This window comes from Hesperophylax consimilis, chromosome 12 (genome assembly GCF_061612785.1).
Source record: "Hesperophylax consimilis isolate HC1 chromosome 12, BYU_Hcon_1.0, whole genome shotgun sequence".
Classification (NCBI taxonomy): domain Eukaryota; kingdom Metazoa; phylum Arthropoda; class Insecta; order Trichoptera; family Limnephilidae; genus Hesperophylax; species Hesperophylax consimilis.
The window spans coordinates 35,711,588-35,726,435 of NC_142847.1; the positions used below are offsets into that span (position 1 = coordinate 35,711,588).

General features: G+C 32.0%; 1 protein-coding gene across 1 annotated transcript in view; it reads left to right on the forward strand.

Annotated features, from left to right (window-relative positions):
• LOC149419555 (uncharacterized) overlaps nt 1-14,848 on the forward strand; it is a 278,820-nt gene that overhangs the window by 249,654 nt on the left and 14,318 nt on the right. The window contains exon 4 of the mRNA XM_089638390.1: nt 6,588-6,702. Coding sequence (XP_089494516.1) covers nt 6,588-6,702 — 115 coding nt within the window. The remainder of the gene's footprint in view (nt 1-6,587; nt 6,703-14,848) is intronic.

The window sequence follows — 14,848 nt, forward strand, 5'->3', positions numbered from 1 at the left end:
CAAGTGCTAATCTAGGCACATGCCCGTATCATAGTTGTCGTGCATAGATTATATTTATGGTGCAAAATGTAGCTATAATAATATATTCTACAGAAAAAAAAAACAAAACGAAATGTAGGTATAAATCGCAATAAAATTAAAACTGTCTTTGAAAAAAAAAAGTTTAAATTTCAGAATCGCCTCGCACGCAATTCGAATACGTCAAACAATAAATAATAAATAAAAACACCACTGAAACTGTCAAAACACAAAACAAACCGAAACTTTGATCTACAAGAAAATAGAACTTTATTTCATCTTTTACCATCTGCCCCGACATAAATAATTGTATTTTATGGTATTTAAGTTGAATCAAATGGTTTTTTTTTTAAATCATGCAACTGTTCTGAAAGATTACAAAAAAATTATATCTTGATAATTGGGTCAAAAATGAGAAAAGACATGAAAATATTATAGTTTATAACATAGCGAATCTAGGAATCACGCAAGTGAAAAAATGGTTGAACTCAAATACACTCACACTAAACATATCAAAAACAAAATTCACAACGTACAGCATAACCAACACAGGACAGCCAAAAAACAATACAAACACCATATAAAAATACACGAATGCATAAACACCAACATCTGCGATTGCCCCCCTCTAGAAAAAACAGAACAAATAAAGTATCTAGGAATCGTAATTGACCATAATCTTAGATGGACACATCACATCAAAAAAATCACAAATAGACTCCTCAGAACAATACACATTTTCCTAAATATAAGAAAAATATATAAAATAAAACAATTGAAAACAATATATTATGCACTATGCCAATCAATAATAGAATATGGAATAATTGCTTGGGGAGGAGCAACAAACGCAGCTACCGCTCAAATAGAAATCGCACAGAAAACGATATTAAAGGTCATACTCAAAAAACATAAACTAACCGACACAGACCAAATATTTAAAAGCTGTGACAAACTTGATATACGCCAATTATATGTTAAAACTCTACTAAACTACATTTTCGACCAAAAAAACAAACCCCAACAAACACAAAATATCACTAATAGACCGGTCAGAAAAGCGTATAAAAAAAACATAAAAACTCCGACGGTAAACACTACCTTTGGACAAAGACACCATAAATACCACGCTATTAAAGCATTCAACAGTCTTCCACTTGAAACAAAAATTGAGGAAAATAAAAATAAATTCAAACACAAAATAAAAAAATGGATTAAAGAACAAAAAAGACAATATTTCCAAAATTCTATAACATAATAGTATATTAAAGTATAAGTGGATATACAGGTCTTTAAAACACGCGCGATTTTTCGAGCACGACGGCGTAGCCGAGTGCTCGAAATAAAGCAAGTGTTTTAAAGACCAGTTATCCACGAATACTTTACGCTATTTTTTTTTATTGGTACACTTTGAAAACATAAATATTGATATTATTATTAAAAATTTGGAAATAAGAAATATTAATGAATTCGTGATGTGACATCTCAATATCTTGTTGTCATGGAAATGAAAAACACAAACATTTGACGTTTAAAATATTCCTGTCAGATTTATATTTAAAGTTGATATTTAGACTTCACATTTTGTTGATTTGTTGATGTTGCCATGGTAACTTTAAAAAACGCGCGTTCCATAAAGTGCGTTTTAAACACGCTAGAGCGTACTTTAAATGAGTAAAAAAGGGCACCAATAGAAAAATAGTATATTAAAGTATAAGTGGATAAACAGGTCTTTAAAACACGCGCGATTTTTCGAGCACGATGGCGTAGCCGAGTGCTCGAAATAAAGCAAGTGTTTTAAAGACCAGTTATCCACGAATACTTTACGCTATTTTTTTTATTGGTACGCTTTGAAAACATAAATATTGATATTATTATTAAAAATTTGGAAATGAGAACTATTAATGAATTCGTGATGTGACATCACAATATCTTGTTGTCATGGAAATGAAAAACACAAACATTAATTTGCAATCTGTCACATAAGATTAATAGTTGGATTTATAGTTAAAAGTTGACATTTAGACTTCACATTTTGTTGATTTGTTGATGTTGCCATGGTAACTTTAAAAAACGCGCGTTTCATAAAGTGCGTTTTAAACACGCTAGAGCGTACTTTAAATGAGTAAAAAAGGGCACCAAAAAAAAAAAGAATAAAACATATACACGCAACCCAAAAAAAAAATATAAAACACGCAACACGCACAAACACATAAATCATTATAAATGCCGATTTCCATTCTCTTTTCATATTTTTATTTTAGTGTGAAAATTAAATTTTAATTTCTAATCTTTATTTTTAGTTTAAATTTATCTTTATTTTAATGTTGTTTTTTGTTTAAATGTATAAATTCGTATATTTTAAAATGGGGGCCTCAGCACGGGTAAATAACCCAGTGATGCCAACATTACTGAATTAAGATATGAAATACTGTAAAATAATGTATCAATAATAAAAAAATAAAAAAAATAATTATTTGTTCCATTTTCTTACGAAAACAGTACACAGTAACAGTATGCATCTTGATCCGAATCTTTTGTAGGCGACTAAATGAGGAACTATGAAACTAACTTTTTTTTTAATTCATACTTTTTATTTGTAACGATACCACCGATCGCAAAGTATGGTACATCGTTACGTACATGTTATTTATAGAATTGATATAACCTAATTTCGATATCAATAGTATATGCTGTAACATTTAGCTGTGTTCCGTCATGCTGATCCGTAGTGGAATGACGTTAACAAAATTCAAGGCCTCGCCCACTGCTTCTTGGATGGTCGATCAGTCAATCGCCTTATCGCATATAATCCAGCAAGTCTAGACATAATACCTTGTTAAATGTTACGCCGATCGTTTCGTCATTTCATTACTTATCCCCGGAAATAAATATGGTGATAGCAATACCCATTTTCAATTTGGGAGGTGGGTTTGGGAACCATTTCTTGGATAACCAATACCTCTGCCACAGGTCACCCCAAGTGTTTCGCTACGTTTGGTGATTTAGCAGGGGTGCCTTGGTTCATCGGTTGAAGTGTGTTCAAGATGCGCCTACCTACCAGGTGCGTGGCGTGAAACATTAAGAGAGAGTGGTTTGGGCAGACCCTTTGACCTCTTCAACTGGTTTCTCGACCAATCACCTTGCGCCGCAGTGGGTGAGATGTCGCCACTCCATGAAACACTGATCCCTAGATTCCTACCCAACTCTTATACCTTTTACCTTCCCAAAACTTACTCTCCTTTTTTTCATTAAAAAAGATCCTTTACACAGCATCCTAAAAGATGACATAGGCCCCAACAGAAATTATTTGCTTCAGGGTCTCCCGTGTGAATTGAATAGCATATTGTAGGATCGAGACATGTTCAAAAACCTAATGACACCTCTTTTAAACTTCAAGCCTATATTACTTGAAAATGAATGAAATAAGGTGAAGCGCAATGGACATATACAGGGTTTCCAATAAGAGGTGTTATTTTGAATATTAATTAAGGAATAAATGATTTTTTATGGGCGGAATTGGATGATATTGATCTGGACAACGTTTAATTTCAACAAGACGGGGCTACGTGCCACACAAGCAACGAAACCACTGATCTTTTACGGGAAAAGTTTCCGGACCGTGTTATCTCTCGAAGAGGTGATCACAATTGGCCACCGAGATCTTGTGATTTAACACCTTGCGACTTCTTCCTTTGGGGCCTCGTGAAAGAGAAGGTCTACGCGAACAGCCCAGCGTCGATTCAAGACCTCAAAGATGGAATTCGTGAGGCTATCGAGGACATAAGGCAGCCACTTTGCGATTTGGCTATGGAAAATTTCATGAAAAGGATATGGTCCTGTAGGCGTGGTCGTTGTAGTCATTTGACTGATGTTATTTTTCACTATTAACGGCATACCTTCCTCTTTATAATGAAATAAACATTTGATCATTTATATTAAAAAATGGCATTTTTCTTTGAATATCAAAATAACACCTCTTATTGGAAAACCTTGTATATCCTGAGTGCTTACAGGATCTATGAACGCCATAATCGTTTTAATAATAATCAAAGCATCCTGTATCCGCAAGTAGAACTGCTGTAAAATTATCAGGTTGTCCCATTCCACATAAAATATGTACGAGTTTAATATTTTTTCATCAAAAGAAATTACGTGGGGTAGCAACTATTTTGTGCATAACATTTGACACATTTTCATGTAAAATACGCTTGAAAATATCGTTGTGAGGCATAGAGGTGATATACATCTGTGTTGTGAGGTAGTTAAGTCCACAAAATGAACTTTTGGTCTGTGCCTCTAAAAAATCTGCGTTCATTACTTTTATCTTGTTCTGTTCAATTTTTTGTTTGTTTACCATACAGATAGGCACATTACAATGTAAATTTAACTGGTACAGGTACACTTTTTGTCCCTTTCACTGGCAACTATTTCATGAACAGAATTGCGCAGTAAGCCCGAATGGTACTTAACTATTATCATGTTTTAGCACGTAAAAATGATATATGAACCTTTTCGCATAAGTTGATGTTAAATTTAATACAGGACTAGCAAAACATAGTAGGTAATTTCCAGTGTTTTTTTTGCTTAATTTATTTAAATTTGATTTTCGCTGCAAAATTACCCGCGAAGTAATTTTATTTTTTAATAAAAAATGTACGTTATCTTGTATCTACACAACTATATTGGGGTTATAAGCTGTTTCGTGGGCAATGGTCTTCAAACATAGCACGTGTTTTTTATTAAATTTATTTAACGCGTTTTATATAATTGACTTAGCGAAGCCAAGTCCTATTTTAACTCGACCGCTTGGCATTTAATCTGTCTGTAAATTGTTTTGTTGCATTCCATTTTCGGTTCAAGATGGTGGCCGTATTGGATACTGCATTTTTATACCGCCAGAGTTCGCATGTGCGTGGATCTTACTAGGAGCTGTCAAATCGGAATAATCAATATTAAAGTACCTACTATAATGTCTACGTATTATGTCATTGGGATAGTGCCAATTAATAATAGTAATACGTTTATAACTAAGTAAAGAGGTATTTTAGTACCTACCTACTTACGAATATTATGATTTGAGAGGAAATTTTGGTTTTGATTTATTAAATAAGAGAAAATTAGAAACATCCGAATAGACCTTGCGTTCAAATATTGTTTGAACGCGAGGTCTACTGTTCACGGAACCTACTTGTTTTTTTACATCGGTTGTAACTAACTATAAACTATTATTACTATTTTTATATTCATGCTAGCTAAAGCCCCAAAGTCCCTCAGAGTTTTTTCGAATCAGATTTAGAAATTGACTTTTTTCTTATTTGGAAGGTCAAGTCGACTCGACTATTAAAAGTCTCCTTAAAATATACACCGACAGACTTCAGTCAATTTTCAATGCTGCAGCAAGGCTGATAACCGGCGTCTCCAAATATTCCCACATCTCACAATATTTGCGGAACCTTCAATGACATTCATTGACTTCATTACATGACATGGCGCCACCCTACTTGTCGGAACTGTGCTTTCCAAACGATGTTAATGTTGGGCAAGCAACCCTTCGATCAGCATCTTCAACAGCCATAGGTAGACTCTCAGTACTTATACGCAAAAACAATACCAATTTTGGAGACCGATTTTTTGCAGTAGCAGGCCCAACAACTTGAAACAAACTCCCTTTACATTTGCGAAAGATCGACAGCTCATATCGACAGTTCAGAGCAAAACTAAAGACTCACCTTTTCAACTCCTGAAAAGTGACCGTATTTTTGTTTCAGTAGTAATTCATTGCTCAGTCCAGGGGATTTTTGTCCCTGACACTTTAATGTAATAACCATTTTTGCGTAAACTATTATTATTATATTGTATACCTTGTCACCGACGCCACGGGCAGAAATCATAACAATCTAAATTTGTAAACGTAAATATGTATGTTAGTCGTAAATCTCTAGTTTAAGCCAAAATTGTAAGTCGTATTATAGCGGTATTGTGTAAATAACCACTGTGTCATAAAAATATGTTTTAATTCATTAGTCAAAAGCCTTAGTTGTAAATCACTCGACATTAATTTTAGTTATGAGCCACTCGTTATAAGTCACTAGCTATGAAACTTAGTTATACACCAAAAGTAATAAGGTATATGTCTAAGTGACAGGAATAAATTAAATGCATATATTAAGTTGTTAAGCGCCCTTGAGGTGATTTTCTCACGAAAACGGCGCTATACAAATAATCCAATCATTATTATTAAATTTCATCAATCTCACAATAAAACTGTGGATTTTTATACACATCAAATGAAGGTCTCCCGCCCGCTACAGTGAGAAGAAGATATATTTTTATCTTTTATTATATTGCACCATAAAGTAAATTTATATGATAATATTTTTTGTGGATCGATTCAAACTCAATTTTTTGTTGCAATTCTCTAACAACAAGGTTGACGGATATTCTATTATTATAAAAATTAATCATTGAAAGATTCGTTGTGTTTTATCTATGTAAAGCGTAATTAGAACGTTTCATTATTCCACCCAGAACTTGTGAATGACACCCTTATTTTTCTGTTGTTTCAGTTCCTTCCAAGCCTACATGGGTTGCTCTGAGCAGGCAGTGCGAGTGCAGTGCGGTGATGAATCTGCTGCCTTCACTAGGGAGTTCCTGCATAGGATGGGAGACACCCTTATCAAGGTAATTATCCACCCCTAAATGTTTCACAAATCAATCATCAAAAGCACTCTTTTTAGTTACAACAAAAAATATTAAAAAAATAAATAATATGTTACTAGATCCTGCAGGCAACTATTGAGGATGTATATATATATATATATTGAGTATATTTACATTTACTGCTATGAGTCAAACTGGGATAATTGACTTGAATCGAGATTTTTTCACGTATTTTACTGAAAGTATGAATAATAGTGACAATCTACCGTCTTACTAATTAGATTATTACACGGCCGTTCAAAGTTGGTGTCGTAAAGCCGGTCTCGAGCCTGATATAAGACCGTTTTAACCAAACTAACGAGCCGAGCCACGAATTACTAGAAAGGAACGAGAACGAGATTCAGCTCGGCAGTTCGGCTCGCGTATGTATACGTAGCATTAGACAGTTTGTTTATTGTACTCATACCAAATAGGTTCCTAATACCAAAATGTTAAACTCTTGAATTGAAGTACATCGTTAATTTAGTGTGAGCATAAATTTATTTTTCTAAACATTGTCAACTAGCTTCGTCATCGACAAAAACGAGCATATTTCTGCATGGGAAACGTGCGAACTAGCGCGTTTTTTTCGCGTTTCCATATTTGATGGACAGAGACAGATACAGATCTTAGATTGATGATTAATCTCACTCATTCCGACTAAGAAGCTAAGGAATTAATGATTGTTTTTAATGAAATTTGCATATTTCTTATTGAACTACAATCCACTTTTTATGAAGAAGAACATTCTTGACCCACCTAAATAATGATCATAATAAGGTCGCCTCCTGATTTTTTATTCTGATGAAAATATATTATATTTAATGAGTCAATAACGACAATAAAATGACTTTTTCGATATCTCACCACATGAGGAAGTAATGTGGCTTGTGCAATCAAGTGGGACGACGCATCGACCTCCATGATGGATCATTTAATTTGAACTGTAATATCACTTATTCATGTTTTTTTATTATTTTATGTTATCATTAGGTACCTACCTATTATGATCTTTTTTTTCATTTTTGATTTTTTCACTTGTGTGTATGGGGGTGTTGTTATATTGGTTTATATTTGATATGATTCAGTTCAACTGTTCGGAATACTTTTTAAGGTGGCTTTTGAATTCGTTTATATTTGCATTCATGTTTCTAATTTTTTCTGGTAATGAGTTAAAAAATTTAACTCCGAGATATTCATGGTTGAACTGTCCTATTGTTTTTTTACATTTAGGAGTAGGAAGTATTGACGTTTGTCTAAGATTTCTGTTATTTTTAAAGGGTGCAATTTTATTTTGAATATAGTTTTTATAAATTTGTAATGTTGCATGGTAGAAGTATAATGCACTTAATTTTCTGACCTTAAATTGTTTGAATAAAAGTTCGGACGAATATGAATAGGGTTTTTTTAATATGGTTTTTATTATTAGTTTTTGTGATATGTAAATTGTTTGAGTTTGATTTTTATATGTACCGCCCCAACCTATAATGCCGTATTGTATAATTGATTGACAGAAAGCGAAGTATGTGGTTCTAAGTAATTTTTCGTTTAAAATATCTCTTAAACATCTAAATATATATGTTAGTTTCCTTATTCTGTTGTTCAGAATATTTATATGTGGGGACCATTTTAAACGCTGGTCTATTGTTATGCCTAGGTACTTAATATCGGTCTTGCTTTCTATGTTTGTACATAACATATTGCATTTGTGGTTTTCTGTATTTTTCACAGAGTGGATAATTATGTTTATTTCTTTAGGTGTTTCTTGTTTTTTAATGAAAAATGGTAAATAATAAGTTTTTTTAGAATTTAAAGTCAACAGGTTTTCATCAAAACATAATTTTAGTTCATTGATATCTGTATTTGCCATGTTATTTAATTCTGACCAGGTGTTTGCTTTTAGTAGTAGGACTGTATCGTCAGCGTAAGAGACAATGTCTCCATATTTGGAAATATTGAATATATCATTAACATATATAATAAATAACAATGGTCCCAAAACCGTGGCTTGGGGTATTGAAAAGTCGCTATATTTTGAATCGTTTGTAATTTATATGTACAGAAAGACTGAGCCACAGAAACGCGTGACGAGGTAGGTACAGCTAATCTGTATAAATAAAAATGTTAATATTCTTTTGTTCAAAATCTTAATTCTCCGATAGTTCTTCACCGATTCTTTTTGAAATTTTGACACAATGTTACATTCGAATACGCGTGTGTTTTTATGCTGTAAAGATGTAATCTGTGACAGGTAAAAATATGCTTTAAAAAAAAACAGCGCCATCTGTTGGACGTAAAAGCAAAACGCGCTATTGTTCCTCTATCTGCACAGACATACTGAGCGACAACATGCGTGGCGAGGTACAGATAGTAAATAAATTAGCATTCAAAGTGAACTTGGGTAAAACCAATAGCTAAAGAAAATATCCTAATGAATTATTCATGGGTATGGGTAAAATGTATGCAATTTTCCCTCATGACGTACGAGACACAATTTAGTATAATTATTCATAATTCGAATGGCAGTGCTGCAGTAGGTACCACCGCGTACGTCACTAACTTTTCGGCCGGCCGCAAATATCAACATTGTGTATGAAAAAATAGTATATTCGGTACTATATAGGTATTTTACAATAATTCTATCCTCAGCATGCTCTAATTAATATGGTACATTGGTAAAAAAATTAAATAAAATTTTGTTGTACGAGACGACATCACTACGTGAATATCAAAGGGTATAAAAATAACAAATGGCGTGTTGGCATCGTCCTAGAAAATAATGATTCCTGTTACCTGCAGAATGTTGAATGCACTGAAACTACTCGTGATTCGGAAAAGGTAAAAAAGTGTTAGCACTGCAGGCGATAATTTGAAATTTTTTTTTTTGTATATTGCATTAATTAAAATAGTAGTACATTTTGTATTTGATAGTTTAATCCGAACACACACTACAAAATATGTAATAAAATCTCTTAGGCAATGCACTACGTCGTGTCACATTTTACATTGAGCCGCTATCAATAACAACCCTTACGTATATGGCGATAAGGTTTAAATTCCCGCTTAACACCATCCGCCTGTTTTGATTTATGCAAGAAAAAAACATGTCCAAAAAGTGCCTTTTATTTTATTTTGTGGATGTTCAGGCATAAATATTTAATTTTTTTTCGATCATTTTATAAATAACTTAATTTTCCACACTATACAATAAAATCATAACCGAAAATGGTTTCGTAAGTAGGAGATTTTGAACTTTAAAGCAGTTTTCATAGGCCTTATACATTATTTTTTTCTGGGCTTATAAAAAGACTTATCTAAAAAATACTCGATTGTTTCAAAGGCCAAGATGTATTCTACTCGCAGTATTTAATTAAAGCAACTGAAATATTTCTGGACGACCAAATTTTCAAACCAAAAACACATGATTTTGCATTACTACGTATGGCATCGCCTTAACTATATTGCCTACACACTCTATAACTCTCCTCCAGATATGTATAACAGCCCGCATTCAAATTTGTTTTTCAAAAGAATGCTTTTAAATAATATTTTATAAAGTTAATTCATACATACCTACATACAGTCTTGATTCTTTTTACTCTTTACCCTTGATTCCTTTCGGTATCCGTATTTGTAATCAAGCATAATCTATTTTTACCAATATATTAGTGGATAATACCTTTTTTGTAAATTCCTACCTTGGCTTTGTACTTATGTGTTTATTGCTGTTTGTTTCTTTCTTGTTTTTCTACTGAAACTCCCTTTTAATTTTTTTGTGATGATTTGGGTGTGAAACTAATTATTATTATTATTAATAATTTTGCTATCAAAATACCAATGTAAAATTGTAAATATTAACTCTAATACTCCTTATGTATTGTAAGTTACTCCAGTCCTAAAATGAGTTTTGTATGTCATCGGGATTGCTCTAGCAAGAAATAAATAAGATCCTTCGCTGAATTTTGTTGATAAACTTAACATTATTTTCTCGAGGATTTATTTATTTTGTAAGAAACAAACAGCTTTTATATAATATACAATGATAGATATAACTATACAAGTTAACTGAAGTTAAGTCACAGAAGTTTCTTATGTTAAAGTTCATTAGAAATGAAGTTTTAATGTCTTAAAATTAATTTTGTGTTAAAGGAAGGAGAGAGGAAGAGGAAAATAGGAAGAGGATAGGAGATGCTGCCGATACATTCCATATTCTCATATTAATAATCGATCGTACGCATTACTTCATATCGATAATTCTTTAGGTTATTACCAAAAATGTCAATGCCGTAAAATTTTATATTATATTGTGCACATATACGAGGAATTGGGGAATTTTTTCAAATGTTTTTTCTACACGAGGGTAGATAAAATAAATCAGATTTTCGGTTTGATCTAGACGGAATATGAAGATTTATTAAATTGGTAAGTTCTGGTGAGTCCAGACCATTATTTAGGATTTTAAATAATAAGATTAGATCAAAAATCAGACGTCGTGTTTTGAGGGAGTTAAAATTATGAAATTTAATGGATTATAATTTGAGAAGTGTAAGTTTAGTTTATAATTTATGTTTTTTTTTTGTTTTTAATGAGTTTTTATTATTCGCAATGTACATTTGTTACGTATAATTTTTTTTTTTTAAATTAGCGACCGGTTTCGACACGTCCGTGTCGTTAAGTGGCTATTTTAAAACTAAATTTTTAAGTGCAGAAATATGGGTTTTTATTTAGTTTGGTTCTTTGGTGGGAGGGATTTGAGGGAGGGGGAGGGGGTTGAGAGGGAAACGGAGGGAGGAGTCAAAATAACGGGGAACATTGTCAATAGAGGTGATTTGTTGAAATTAGATAAAAATGGGATATACACTTTAGAGTGTAATGATTGTAACTCGCAGTATGTAGGTATGACTACAAGAAATTTCAAAACCAGAATTAGGGAACACGAACTATGTTTAAAAAATAATAATTTCTCCGAGTTCGCTAATCATTTGATAGAGACAGGCCATAGCTTCAACCGGGATAAAACTATGTTTAAACATTCTAACATTAATAAATATTTTAATTTGTGCGCATTAGAAACATTAGAAATCAACAAAAAAATGAATTCAAGCATTAATATAGTAATAAAATAATAGCACCTTGCAAATCACCTCTATTGACAATGTTCCCCGTTATGTTGACTCCTCCCTCCGTTTCCCTCTCAACCCTCTCCCCCTCCCTCAAATCCCTCCCACCAAAGAACCAAACTAAATAAAACCCCATATTTCTGCACTTAAAAATTTAGTTTTAAAATATCTAGTTAATGACACGGACGTGTCTAAACCGGTCGCTAATTTTATAAAAAAAGTTATACGTAACAAATGTACATTGTGAATAATAAAAACTCATTAAAAACAAAAAAATGTCTAGAAATTGTTACATAGTGAATGCCAAAGAAATACAAAAAATTATAATTTATGTGTTTCAATTTTTTTAATTCTTTCTATTCTTTCGATATTGGCTTGATGATAAACAAACAGGATGCACTCATCTAGTATTCTAGTAGGTACTGTTTTTTCTGAAAAAGATAATTCTTTTAATATATATAAAAAAACACCGTCCATCGTTGATTTAAAACCCATGTGGGTTTTATTAAGCTTTAAATTTATTGAAAACTGGAAATAAAACGATTTGCGAAGAATCTAATCTAAATGTAGTCATCTTAAAACCAGCTTTTAAAAGTTTAAACACATTTAAAATTGGTTCGCGAACCACATATAGGCAATCTCTACGGATCCATAAGATCCTAAACACAGATAGGCAATCTCTACGGATTCACAAGATCCAAAGAGATGTCCCCAGAGGATACATACAAAGTCACAACAAACAAAACAAATGATCAAACAAAAATAACAATTAGTTTTAAGGATACCACAAAAGCACAAACCATGTTAGCATCCAAACACAGTGACCCGATAAAAAAATTCAACGGAGAAGGAGCCAAATATGTTTATCTTAATGCGGCATTAACCCAATATTACAAAAATCTGCACTGGAACACCAGAAAAGGAGCCCAAGAAAAAGACTACAAATATGTTTGGGTAAAATCAGGAAAAATTCTCGTCAGAAAATCCAAAGACTCAAAGGTTATGGAAATAAAACACCTAAACGATATATCTAATAAACTGACATAAACACGAGTGTACATCTAACACAACCTCACATCACATACTTACACAAATACACACCAACATGGCAGATTACATGGAATATATAGATTCGGACAATCAACACTACTGTGAAAGTACAAATGATATTAACCTCTGGACCAAATTCACAAAAGAAAAACATAGAATTAATATATTACACCAAAACATTAGATCGATCAATAAAAATTTTGATGAATTTTTTATATACCTCCAACAGCTTGAAAATAATTTTGATGTCATTGTACTGACAGAATGCTGGTTGAATGACAACTACATACCAAATACAATCAAAAACTATAATACACACCATACAAAAATACACAAAAACCAAAATGATGGTATAGTTATATACGTCAGTGATAAAAATAACACAACCATTCAAGAAATAAACATAATCGACTCCAACTGCATACAAATTACATATAGAAAAGAAACATGTATCCTAGCTATGTACAGATCTCCATCCAAAAACAACATCACAAATTTCTTAACTGATCTTAACAATACATTAAATGATCTCAACAAATACAAAAATATCATCATCATAGGAGATCTTAATATAAACATTCTACTAAACGGACACCCACAAAACATAGAATACCTAGCAATACTAGCACAACACGGACTGGAGCCAATAATAAAGGTCCCAACACGGGTCACACAAAACACTAAAAGCTGCATAGACCATATAATGATCAAGACAAAACTAAAAACCAAAACAGTAGTACTTGAAAGCACAATCACTGATCACTACATGAATATGATAGCAATAGACACCGAAAACACTACTTCGAAACAAAATAAAATATTTACAAAAAAAATAATTGACTACTCAAACTTAAAAGAAAAACTCCAAAAAATAAACTGGAATACATTATACCAAATAGATAATGTCGAGGAAGCCTGGAATACATTTACAAATACGCTAACGCAAGAAATAAATAATTACACTACAATAAAACATATAAAACTTACACACAAAGCAAAAAAAATTAAACTATGGATAACACAAGGAATATTAAACTGTATTCGTAAACGAGACAAAATTCACAAACAAATTAAACAAACACCGTATGACATGGAACAACTTAATTACTATAAAAGATATAGAAACATATGCACGAAAATTATTAGAGTAGCTAAGGAGATGTACTACAAAGAAAAACTTAAAAAAGCAAACAATTACCCAAAGGAAATATGGAAAATATTAAAGGAAGTTACATACACACAAAAATACAAACAAAAAAATACTATCGAACATCTAAATATTAACTCGAAAAAAATAGATGCCAAAAAAAATATAGAAATGATGGCAAACCACGCAAATAACTTTTTTGCAACTATAGGGAAAGTTTTAGCGAATCGTAAAAAACACAGCACAAACACACTAACACAAACAAACAGATCAAACATCGATACCCAACCAACACAACACAGATTTATATTAAAAACAAGTTCGGAAATGGAAATTAACAAAATAATAAATACATTAAAAAACCAGATTGCTCCTGGATTAGATGAGATAACAACGGATTGCATTAAAATAATAAAAAATGAAATATTAAAACCTATAACACACCTAATCAACCTTAGCATAACACATGCCTGCTTTCCTAATACTCTTAAAAAAGGACTGGTAATCCCTATGTATAAATCCGGAGATAAAATGGAAATAACTAACTATAGACCAATTACTTTGTTAAACTCTATATCAAAGATTTTCGAAAGACTATTAAAAAACCAAATAATAAAATACCTGGAAGAAAACAAATTAATCTCGGACAAACAATATGGATTTAGAGAAAAAAGAAGCACAAAAGAAGCTTTAGCAAGTACAATAGATTATATACATAGCAACTTAGATCAAGGGTTTAAATGCATAGCGATATATTTAGATTTGGCTAAAGCCTTTGATTCAATATGCCACAAAACACTTTTTAAAAAAT